The sequence below is a fragment of the Centruroides vittatus genome, unplaced genomic scaffold (genome assembly GCF_030686945.1).
Source record: "Centruroides vittatus isolate TY-2023 unplaced genomic scaffold, ASM3068694v2 contig_1114, whole genome shotgun sequence".
Lineage (NCBI taxonomy): Eukaryota > Metazoa > Arthropoda > Arachnida > Scorpiones > Buthidae > Centruroides > Centruroides vittatus.
In genome coordinates, this window is record NW_027120716.1 from 1,125,017 (window position 1) to 1,137,759 (window position 12,743).

Genomic DNA, 12,743 nt, shown 5'->3' on the forward strand with positions numbered 1-12,743 from the left:
GATGAAAACAACCGTTTATTGCATTGTGACTAAAGATTTAAACATGAAAAAGGTGTGTGCCAAACTGGTCCCAAAAGTGTTGACCGACGAACAAAAGAACATGCAAGTGCTTCGGTGCCAGGAGCTGTTGGAAATGTGTGAAAAAGATTCGAATCTTTTAAACTGTTATCACTGGTGATGAGTCGTGGATCTTTGAGTATGACCATGAGACAAAAAAGAGTGGCACATCCCAGCGTCGCCTTGCTCCAAGAAGGCACGCATGAGCAAGTCCAGGATCAAAACCATGCTCATTATCTTCTTTGACGTCAGAGGCATTATCCATCACAAATTCATACCTGCAGGACCACTGTGAATGCAGCTTTCTACTTGGAAGTGCTCAAAAGAATGAAAAGGAGGGTCACGCGCAGCCGAAGCGTGATGAAGTTTCCACATCAAGGACATGTGGAAACTTCATCACAACAACATGCCAAGCCACAGTGCCTTCGTTGTCAACGATTTCCTAACCGAGACCCACACTCCATTGGTTCCCCAGCCTCCCTACAGTCCTGACCTGGCTCCCGCCGACTTTTTTTTGTTTCCTCATTTGAAAGGGAAACATTAGAACACGATTGAAAACATCAAGGCTTATGTTACATTGACTCTAAAGGACATTCCAGAGAAGGCCTTCCAGAATGCCTTCCAGGCCTGTAAACATCGCCTTCAGAAGTGTATCGACGCAGGAGGGTTCTATTTTGAAGATTTTTGACTAATTGTAAGAATATGTTCAATAAATGATTTTTTATGAATTTAGTCTCATTACTTATGGAACGCACCTTGTATGAAAAAGAACAGTATTTTTTTTTCATAATAATTATTACCATATTAGATTGAAGAAGTGACAATGTTTTTGTTTTTTTTTTCTTTTTTTGTTTAATAGCAAGTTATAAATAATCATGGATTTACAGCACATTCATTGATTTACTTGAGGATATATAAAGATTTTTGAATCATAATATGGATTTTTATTCTCTTTATAATACATATTATAATATCATTTCTATTTACTTTCAACACATTATTTTAATTTTTATAAATTATTTTTCTAATTTTAAATAAATGCATTTTAGAAGAAAATATATTATATAAATAGTATTATTTATATTAAAATAGGCAAAAGAAGTGTGTCATATATGGGAACTTGGAGGTGGATTATTATTTACAAATTTATTAGAAATTTCTATTACAACAGAAAATTTATTGTAAGTTTAAATAATACAATTTTATTGCATTTAGTAAATTTTGAATATATATAGATTTAATATAGATTATATAGATTTTTCTAAAATTTTAACAAATTTGAATGAAAAAATATCTGTAATAGTCCAATTAAAAAGATATTTAATACAAAAGCAGAAATTTTTATTTCTACTTTTAGCTCATTATCTTACATTAAAAATTATTTGGCAATGGAGTTATATATGAAAAATTATAATTTATTATTACCTCTTTCTCAGCAATTGTAACTAATTATATCAGCACACCTGAATTTTTTGCCGAGCATAAAATGAAACGTATTCGAAAAACATTGCATTCCATTTTGGAACAGTAATTGTAAGCCTGAAGATGGCCTATAAAAAGTAGGTTGAAACCATTTGAGAAATAAAATAATTTGTGCTTGGCAAAAAATTCAGGTGTGTTGATATAATTTATAAATAATTATATTAATTATGAATTATAAATATTCATTATTCAAACATGATATTAATAAATACAGTGGTATTTCAATATGCAAACTGCTCTGAACTTGAACAGTTTGGGAAAAAAATTGCTCAGTACTTGACCAAACAAACATAACCTGCTAGAACTAACTAATAATAACAAATATTTTTTTAACTTTAATTTTGTTGTCCATAAAAAATTTTCCACAGCAAAAATGAATAACTAATTTTAAAAAATGAAATCCTACAGTTACCTATCTTCATCAAAGTTATAATTGATTTAGTTTGCTTTTTCACTTAATGAATGCAGAATCCAATTATAATGTTTTGCAACCATTCCAACTCAACAGTGTTTCAAAAATACATGTCTGTGACACATTAAGATTTGTTGCAAGTTCACAAGTTTTTATTCATTGGTTTTTAACAATTTCTTTCTGCAATTTTTTTTTTTTTTTGAGAGCTTTTGAGTGTTGTTCAGTTGTGTAATCTTTAGTTTAAAATTTTTATTAATGAAACTTTTAAAATCACATTTGACATGTTTTAAGTTTAGGAGCATCTTTCCCATACATATGAATATTTTTTACAGTTTGTCAAGTATTACATTCAAACAACAATTCTACTAAAACCCAATACATTAACAATAAAGCCAACCACTGCTGTATGCCATCAGGCTATATCATGCCTATATTAATAATAAATTACCAAATAATTTGGCCCTAGAGGGAGGCATTAGACACCATATTGTAATAAATTTAATAATTATAATTTAATTAAATAATTTTAGATTAAAGTATTACGTTTATAAAGTATAATATAAAGATATAAAGTATTACAAAGATTAGAGTATTACATTTTTTTTAAAAACTCAAAATGCATAATATGCTGAATATGCATTTTATCTATAGACATTTTGACTTGATTTTTCTCAAACAAAATGTGAAGTAAATAGTTCAAAATAAGCTTCTAAACAAAAATACAGTCTCACATTAGCAATAAGGGGTTACATTTCACAACTGTTATAATTAAATTTGTTAGCAATCGGGGGCAAAGGAGGGTTTCCTTTAGACCACTTAGTCAGCAACGGTTTGGCGAAAACCGCTCACATGGTCACTGGATGGCTGGATGATCAGAGACAAGGAAGTTGTGAGATTCCCGTCCCCTGTCAGGAGCTGACACCAGTTAGGATAGTTCAAAGATAGTGTTCTAATTCTCAAATCATAAAGGAATGTGGAGTAGGAGGGTTGATTTGACGGTTGAGTGGGAAGCTCAATGAGTAAGTTGATAGGGTTCGAGAGAGACAGGTAGACCAGGTTTAACACATAACAAAAGTTTAATATCTCTAAATATTCGACTGCAAGCTACACACGCATATATACCACTAAATCTACACAACTAAACAGTTAAGTATGTCGCTCATGATAGGATTTCCTGTCCTATCTCCATTTAGAGAGTGAGTTTACAACCATTTAACAAAATACTTCAGAGAGGGATGCTGTCCTCTGTTTCTGTTGAGGTGTATATGATGTTCATAGGTGACATTGACCTAAAAGAGAAATGCAAACAACAATAAAAATGACTTTTGAGGTATTTATTTATTAGAAAAGTGTTTAACATGCCTCCATCATAGGATATAACCAGGGCTGTGGAGTTGGTAGATTTTTAATGACTCCGACTTTTGTTTATGATTTGACTCCAACTCCGACCAGGGTAAACTTGTTAACAAAGTAGGCCCGAAAATTCTGATGTCGTCACGTGACCTCAGAATATTAGCATCAATAAATATAGTTCTAGTAAAGATAGAACATAGAAACTTTTTTATTCCAAAGCTAAAATATTCCTCTAAGTAATGAGTCAATAGGATAATTTTTACTTTTCTGGCTGTTATATATAACAGGAAAAGTGTAGCGATCAGTCAAAAAATGATCCCACCCCAAATTTTTGCATTTTTGAACTCGGCACCTCGAAATGTTGAGATATGCAAAAGGTTCGGGTTTTTTTTCTGTAAGTATGAATGTTAAAATGTATGGGAGGCACGATTTTAAATCGGAGTCAGATGGTTTAACACAGAAGTTATTAAGCTCAAAATGGTTGAACTAAATCGGTTGGTACACATTCTAACATCCGTTTGCACTTCTCTACGTTTCGAGTCTTCCCAAATCCAAAAGAGTAAAAATCTGAGAAAGTCATTTTTTGACTTATCATCATTCTTTTTTTTTGTTATAATCCTATACTGCAGGGGTGGCCAACTTTTGTGCACATAAGATCTACTTTTTATCGTAAAAATGTGTCGCGATCGACTTGTTGTCATAGGCATAATCTAAGTGGGGAGGGGAAAGTGTGAAATACATACTATGTTTATACACTGTTTCAGTACGAAGTGCACTCATTGCTTATGAGTCGAGTCATAACTGCATGCATACAGTTGCGTTCGGTTACAAATATAATACATTAAGTCAAGACATCGCTAGCGATCAACCAAAATTGGCATGGCGATCGACTTGTTGGTCACCCCTGCTATACTGTATAACAGCCGGGAAAGTAAAAGTGATGACGATTCTGATTATTTTTTTTTAAATACAAAATAAAACGATTTTAAAAAATTAATTAAACATTAAAATTCGACACATCTACTGAATATACAAGTTCACATTTATTGACTTGTTTGATGATGGCATTGATATTTGGTATGCATGTATGAATAAAAATAGTAAATACATTCTTATACAAACAAAATAGTATAATAAAAATGTTGTACATAATATACAAGTATATTGGGTAATATGTAGGTATACAAATACATTAAACTAAGTCAAGAATGAAAAATATAACATTTAAACTGGTTTAAAAAAAGTTGCTTATTTTGCCATGTTGATTAATTTATTATTTTTCATCTCTGTTATAAACTGAATTACTCCTTACAAAAAAAATCGCTTCTATTAAGTCAGCAGTCACTGAAGCTCTTAAATCATATTTAATAATTTTAAGAGCAGAAAATAAATGCTCTACTGAAACTTGGTTGGTGGCAATGCAGTATTTTGGATCAATGCTGTATTTTGGATAATGTCTGGATAGTGCAGTATTGCTGTTTTAACATCCAAACTTGAAGAGTGGTCAATGTGAATTATTATTTTCAGTGAATAGTAAATATCATCTTCAAATTTTATAAGATTTCCTTTTCTGTCTGTACTCATATTAGAACTCAAGCTTAATTTTGAGGGTAGAGACGAGTTTTATAAAATAAAACTAGCAGATGAGCCAGATGTTGCTCACACAAAAAGTAACGATAACGAAGATTAAGATATTTAGATTATACAGTTTCACATATCTAAAAGCCTTTTACCGGTGCGCGTCACTCTAAACCAATTAGTTACAAACGTTTTTCAAACCTTAACGGTTCTTCTTCAGGTAACAATCCCCTAACAGAATGCACTTCAATTCTAAGTTGTGAAGAAATACGATCCGGAACGTTGTCTTGTCCTGATGACGTCACTACGGACATGCGCGCCATGCTTGTTGTGCTCTAATTTATCGTTTTATCAGTAGAGCCTGCCATGCTGTCGATAGAGCTATCTCGTCCTTGTAGTTAATGCATTTACCTTCATTAATAGCGTTAAGACATGTGCAGATTGCCTCTAGCCATCTGAGGTGGTTAGTGTGGTGGGTGGTGTGAATGACCTTTGCCTGGGTGAAAATGGGTTCAATGTCAGGGTCCAAAGAGTAAACGGCTAGAGCTGTGCTGTTTCTTCCATTGTTAATATCAGCCACGTGTTCTTTGATACGCGTTTCGAGGTGGCGTTTGGTAGATCCTATGTATATCATGCTTCTGTTACACCTGTGATCCATAACAGGGATGGAGTAGATGCCGGGAAGTTTATTTCGGTCCGCTGTATCTTTTCCGTTCCTTAACAATTCAAAAATTGTGGCGCGTCTTCTAAAAATAATAGATATTCTTTTTCCTGGCGATCTCCTTGTACAAGGATTTGAGAACCGGGTTATACATGATAGGGATGCTGTTACTGTTTAGATTATAGCCGATTTTACCTTATTTTCACTGGGTGCAAGAATTAGATCCTCTCTCTTCCGAGACTAATTAGAGAATTTTTAGATGGGTCTAAAAGTATGTCAGATTTTTCACAAAAACGCAAAATACTGCATCTAAAATAGTACAGTAGAAACAGAGTTCTTCAGAGTAATTCTTAACCCTCTCTGTGTCAGATAGGTCTAGACGGTGATTGGAGAGCAACATTATTTATCATGTACTAACTTATAAATATTATATTTGATTATTTATTGCTGCAGGTAGAATTATATACTTTAACTGTAATCTATCTTAGTTTGTTTATTGTAATCATGATCAAGATAATTATGGTTTCCATTGTAAAATATATTATGGAATTGTTCAGTTATAGAAATTTTTGCAATGGAATGGTAAACAGCTTAAGTTCAAGCATAAATAGAAATATTAAAATACTATTTAAAATTAATCAAAATAAAACTTAATTACAAAACGAAGGAATAAAATTAACCAAAATTATATGAATAAAACTGGCAAAAAATAATGAAAATTAAAGCCACACTTATAAGATTTTAAGTAAAATAAACACATTATGTTGTTATAATTTTTAAGAGATAAGTTGAAACTTCCTCAACAATTTTTCGTTAATCTTTTAAGACTTCTTATCAAGTATTTTCTTATAATTTAGCTTATACTTAAGCATCATGATGTGAAGTTTATAAAGCTTTGTGGGTGGTTGATAGATGGAAAAATAAAAATGGGAAAAATAACTGTTCTCTTCATTGTTCTGTATTTATTCATAAAATAATGCAAATTAATATTTAAAAAACACACTATAATTTATATAACATAACATAAATATGAATGAGCATAGGTATGTTACAAAAAGAATGCTTAACAATGAAAAAATGCTAATATGACAGATGGAAGTTATTTTTCATTATAAAATTGTCAAAATATGATGTCATTAATAATAAGGGTCACTTGAAGTCTTTATAATTGTTATTAATGGTGTTGTTATTCAAAGTTTTTTTTCAACTATTAACTGATATTTCAGTTGTATAAAGCTATAGTCAGAATTCTTGCATCACACAAAGACAATATTGCTGTTTCTAATAAATGTTGATTATATTTCAAAAAATGTTTATTTATGCAGAATCATCAGAATAGATTCATTTTAATTATGAATATTTTCTACTATTACAAAAATTTCATTTTTGTGAAATTAACTTATATTAAATAAGTTTAATATACAGTCAAACCTGTTTTTATGCGGTCTTTTTTTATGCGATTTTTTACTTGTGCGGTATAGTTGGCAACTAGTCTCGTGCGATTTGTCATGTCTCACGTTGACTTATTATAGCTAAATAAACTTATTATAGCATAAATGAACTTATTATAGTAATATTATTGCATAAATATGCGAAAAATGAAATAATTTATTTTTTAAGTCAACAAAAAACCACCTGGACAAAAATATGTAAAACAGACGATAGACAAGACGATGCAGTCAAGTGCTGACATCTGTTGTTAATAAAATAAATTCTCGGTTTTGAGTTATTTTCTATGTGAGACTTTTTTATGCGGTCAATAGGTAATTAAAATGCGGTAATTAAAAAAATATTTTTTTAATTGTGTTGCGAAAACTATTTTTTATAGCCACTCGTGAAGTTTTGTGCGATTTTTTTTTATGCGATTTTTTTTATGCAGTCCCTATCCACCGCATAAAAACAGGTTTGACTGTATCTATCTTTTATAAATTTTAGGTCATTGTCAGTTGCTATTGTACTAGATCTTTCAGTACCAGAAGAATTATGGTTTACAATGGAAACTTTATTGCAAGCTTGTACAGACAGAATTAAAGATGTATTGAACCTTCATGCTGCAAAATCTAAAGAATTAAAACAGATTCTAATTGATAAAGCTTGGAAAAGAGTTGGAGAAAATCATGAGGTATGAAAATTTTGTTATTTAATAATAATCAGGGTTTCCATTCACTGCTATTCAAATTGTTTTTGTAAAATTATCTGTTTGACTCTAAGTTTACATCATATTTCTTTGATTCTAAAACTTATCACGAATTTAAAATCAAATTTTTAAATTTGTTTTTATGGAGTGAGAGATTTTTAAATAGCTTTGTTAAGTTTAGTTAAGTAACAAGTTAGAAAAATAATACAAAAACCATGAAACAGGTCGGCAGTTCAATTTTCATACTTTGTATATACCAGGGGTGGTCAAATTTTATCATGGTAGGAGCACTATATCAGTATCAGAAATACAAGGTAGCTGAATCCTATATTGAAATGGTATTTTATATTATTTATAGTTAAAATACTCTAGGTTAAGAATATATATGTTTCAGCAGGTATGTAAAAATGGCTAAAAAAATTTCAAGAAAATTGATTTATTGTAAATTATTTTTTTTTCTTTTTGTCTAAATACTTGTAAATGTTTCTCTTTCATTACTTACTGGTAGAAGATTTGCGGCTTTATAGTTGGAATGCTAACTGTTTAAAATTCAGTCTTTGTTCAGTAATTCCACTCCATATTAATTTCTGTAGATGTAGATTTATTAACTGTGACTGATACTTAGACTTTATAATACTTAATAAACTTCATAGTTGCATATAATGATTTGCAACTATATATGATTCCAAATATGACTATAAAGCAACATGTGGTCTTTAAATGATTGTATTTTATTTTAGGAATATTGAGAATTTGTGAAACATTTTAAGACCTACACCTTACAATTCTATTAACTCCATTTCTCCTATTGCTGTTTCTTAGAGTAAATTTTTAGAAAGTGCAAATAATCAGAAAACTTACAAAAATGTTACATGTAAATGTATGTAAGTTTTCTGATTATTTGCACTTTCTAAAAATTTACTCTAAGAAACAGCAATAGGAGAAATGGAGTTAATGTAAAATGCTATGTATGAAGAAATTGTATGTGTATTGAACTGTATTAATGTTCTAGGAGAATCACACAGAGCTCATGAGTTGCAGTTTGGCCACTGTTGGTATTTACTTTAATATACAATAAATAATTTTTTTAATGCATTATAATGTCATCTTGATACATTTAAATTTCAAAAAGCAGCTTAAATTAAACTCTTATTGCCAAAAAAATTAATTTGAACTGATTTGACTGTTGAACAGTATACTTGAAAATGTTTAATTACAGTGATCAAACAGCAAAATTGTATCTGAGAAAATATTAACAAATTCTTACTGTTTTTGGTAGGCTGAACACAAATATGATATTTAAGATCATTAGTTAGTTCAAGTTTTAATCTCTCTATGTCAAATGTGCACTTTTGTACTCAAGATGTGAAAATTTTCATGTTTCTTGTCATAACTGTTTTTACCAAAGCTATTGTCATGAAATTTTTGTTATTTTAAACTAGAAACATTCAGATACCAAACAGTGTTTATTTTATGATGTTCTGATAATTCTAAACTTTTTACTAATTGCAAAAAATTATAACCTGTATTAAAAAAAAGTCTGATGCAAAAGAAAAATTTTTTGGAATTAATATCTAATATCCAGGTATTGGAGACTAAAATTTTTTGATATATTATTAGTTTCTTTACAAGTGAATTTTATGTTTGACTAATTTACAAAAAATTTTATTTGAGGAAATTTTGAATTTTCATCAAATATAAAAATTTAATGCGTTGGAAGTCTATATAACAATTCTATCAAATGACTCTCATTAGAGATACTACAGATGTTGAATACATGTGACAAACTAAAAGATAGTGCATTTAACATAGGAAGAATGCAGTAAGTTACATTTTGCATTACATTTACATTTATCTTGAAAACAGTAACTTATCATTAATTTCATTATTATTTACATGTTCAGCACCCCAAAATCGACACAAAATTGCATCACATATAAAGGATATACAACTTAAGTGATAATTTGTTGCCTAGTATCATTAATACATAACACACGAGAGAGTCTACTTGTGATGACTGTTGATTGTTTTTGACTGTGGACGTAAGATGTATCTGTAGTTTTGACAAGCATAATAAGGAAAAAAATGCATATAAATTATCGTGTATAGTAATAACTAATCAAAATTGAATACATACTGTGTTGGGTTATGAAAGAGAGAGCCTACTTGAATGGAAAGTCTGTAAAAGTATAAGAAATCTTTCAATATTTTAAATAGATAAAAGTTAAATTGCATCATAAATATAGAACATGTAAAATGTATATAAATTATAAAATTTTAAGTTCTTATATCTCATTAAAGAAGGCCCAAATGAAAAGAAACTGGAAATAAAATATTTTTATTTTCATTATTTTCATTTTCAGAAAATTGAGAATTTTTATTCTCAGTTTAAAATATTTTAAAATATATTAGAGTTATTATAATTTAAAATATTCTTATTTCAGGATAAAGATAAAATAAATCCTTTTCCACTTCCTTTAGTAATATTTGGATCTAAATATGATATATTTCAGGTTAGTAAATGAAATAAATTTTATAAATATTTGTTATAAATGAGATTGCTTTTTGCATATTTTTATTAAAATTTAATATTTATTTATGTCAGAATATGGATCCAGAAAAGAAAAAGGTGATATCTCGATGTCTTAGGTTTGTTGCACATAGTAATGGGGCAATGCTATGCTTTGTTAGTACAAAATCTGAAAATATCATTACAAAAAGTCGTGCATTGATAAGTAGTTTAGTGTTTGGTACATCTGCTAGGTAAGTAGATTACAAAAATTTGTAAACTGAACTTGAATAATTGTTTTATATTATTGTGATTTTGATAAGTTATAAGAAGATAGTAAATTTTAAAGTACAGTTAATAATTTGGCTAGAGTAGGTTGTTAAGCCACCATCTTGTGTTAATTTTAATAATTAGAAATAAAGAACAATTTATTTTGAAGGTTTTGTAAACAATATTTACAAAATTTTTAATAAAAATTAGTTGAAAATAATTTATCAGCATAACAAAGGAAGACGATGATCCACTTTCTAGTGTTACTATAATATCATATTGAAAATAAAATATAAATATTTTAGCTGAACATTCTTATTATACTAATGATCAGGGGTGGATTTATGGGATCTCCAAGTGCAGCTGTAGCTCCTCCTGGGAGTTTTTCTTGAGTAATGCCAGGTACTTCAGGTAGTAAAAGAATTTTGTAAGACATTGTTTCTTCACTATAGCCTTTCTAAAGATTTCTGGATTTATTATTGCTAACATTATAATATTTTTTAAAGCTACAATATGTATATTTAATATTTTATTGCATGTAACATTTTAATTTTTATTATATTTTTGTTAATTTTAATTTGAATAAAGAATACAGGCATCCTTATACTTAATTTTACTAATATATTTACCAATTAGAAACCTATTTTCCATCATTTTTAAGGAGAAAAATTATAATGCATCACATCAACTAAAAATCACAAACTAGTATTCTAAAACACAACTAAAACATAGCAAAATAAATATGTGTAAGTACTAACTGATTATGTTTATATGTAAAATGCGTAAAACTTTACTTTCTGATTACTAATTAATATCGTTATCAGTTTCTTTGTATGCAGTAACATATACAGTCTGTAAGCTATATCATACTTCTTTTACAAGATAACTCAGCAAAGAAGTTGTGAAACATAAAAATTCATATAAAAACAAGATAATTTTATGTAATGGACTGTTAATCACCAAGTGAGCTGAAAACCATATAAGCTTACAGAAAGTTAAGAAAGCATGTTTTTCAAAATGTCTATACAGGAAATCCTCGTTAATTCGAAATTCCTGAGATGAAATAATTGTGACTTTGAATTATCAAGTTTTGAATTATTTGAGATTTACAAAATTCTGTACAAAATGCCAAATGCCATTTAACTGATATATTTTTTTGTTAAGCAAATGAAATACAGCTACGTATACAGAATGTTATTTTTGTTAATTAATAATTAACAATAATAATAATACAAATAAACTGCAGATAAACAGCACAGTGTAGTGAGAACCTCACAGGTTATCAAATAGGTTTTATAAAAAGTAAAGCAGAATTCCTTGAATTGCAGCCCAAATTATTTTTAAAATGCCCCAAAAAGTAGTAATTTGCCCAAATGTAGTAGCCTAGAGCCCTAAAAATATCTCAATCTGCTACTTTTAGCTCAATCTTGCAATCCTGAAACCCAGATGTATTTTATGAGATAAGAGAAAAAAGGGTAGTCCATGGATAAGGTGACACTCAAAAATGTATTACTGTAAAAGCAAAGCCATATTGACCAGATTAGAATTGTTTTTGGTCTAATGTTCTCTTATAGTATGGAGACACCTTAATATAAATGAACAAATTAACATATCAAGGTTCAGACAGAATTTTCACTTTAAATTTTGAAGTAGCCATATTTTGAACTAACCAAATTTCTTAACATATAAATCTTTATATTCCTGACAAATAGTACAGTTATGAACTAACAGGATTTCAAACTACCCAAGTTTGAATACCTGAGGATTTTCTGTATATGATTTTGATATTTACCAATTGTATTTGGAATGTGACTCAAGGTTTCTTTGCATATCATTTTATTAAAAATATATTAAATTTCTGGATGTAAATATAAATTTTTTGTATATAAATGTTGGCTGAAAAATTTGTATTAAGAGATAGCTTACATACATGCTATGAAGTTTGGATGTTAAAAATCAAGGGACATTATATACTAAATAATGCCATTTAAACACACATTTTTGTATTATATGGGATGTATAGTTTCAAAACCAGTCAAGTTTGTAAAAATTAAATAAGTGCTAGCTTATGTATTTTTTTATTTTCTATTCAATGATGACTGTGATAAGTTTTAAAACCAATCAGACAGCATAGAAAAACGAAATTAAAATTGGAGGTTAATTTCAAGATTAGACAAATTCACAGCCATTATGCATCAAACCTGGCCAAATGCATTTCAATGATTCACAAGCTCCCATTCAATCATCAACCACAGCCAAAACAATCATCAACACAATTTGGTTG

The 12,743-nt window shown here is 29.1% G+C and overlaps 1 protein-coding gene across 1 annotated transcript in view; it reads left to right on the forward strand.

Annotated features, from left to right (window-relative positions):
• Positions 1 to 12,743, forward strand: part of LOC136977684 (cytoplasmic dynein 2 light intermediate chain 1) — a 57,913-nt gene that overhangs the window by 28,474 nt on the left and 16,696 nt on the right. Inside the window, exons 5-8 of the mRNA XM_067273230.1 lie at positions 1,150 to 1,238; positions 7,479 to 7,665; positions 10,125 to 10,193; positions 10,286 to 10,443. Coding sequence (XP_067129331.1) covers positions 1,150 to 1,238; positions 7,479 to 7,665; positions 10,125 to 10,193; positions 10,286 to 10,443 — 503 coding nt within the window. The remainder of the gene's footprint in view (positions 1 to 1,149; positions 1,239 to 7,478; positions 7,666 to 10,124; positions 10,194 to 10,285; positions 10,444 to 12,743) is intronic.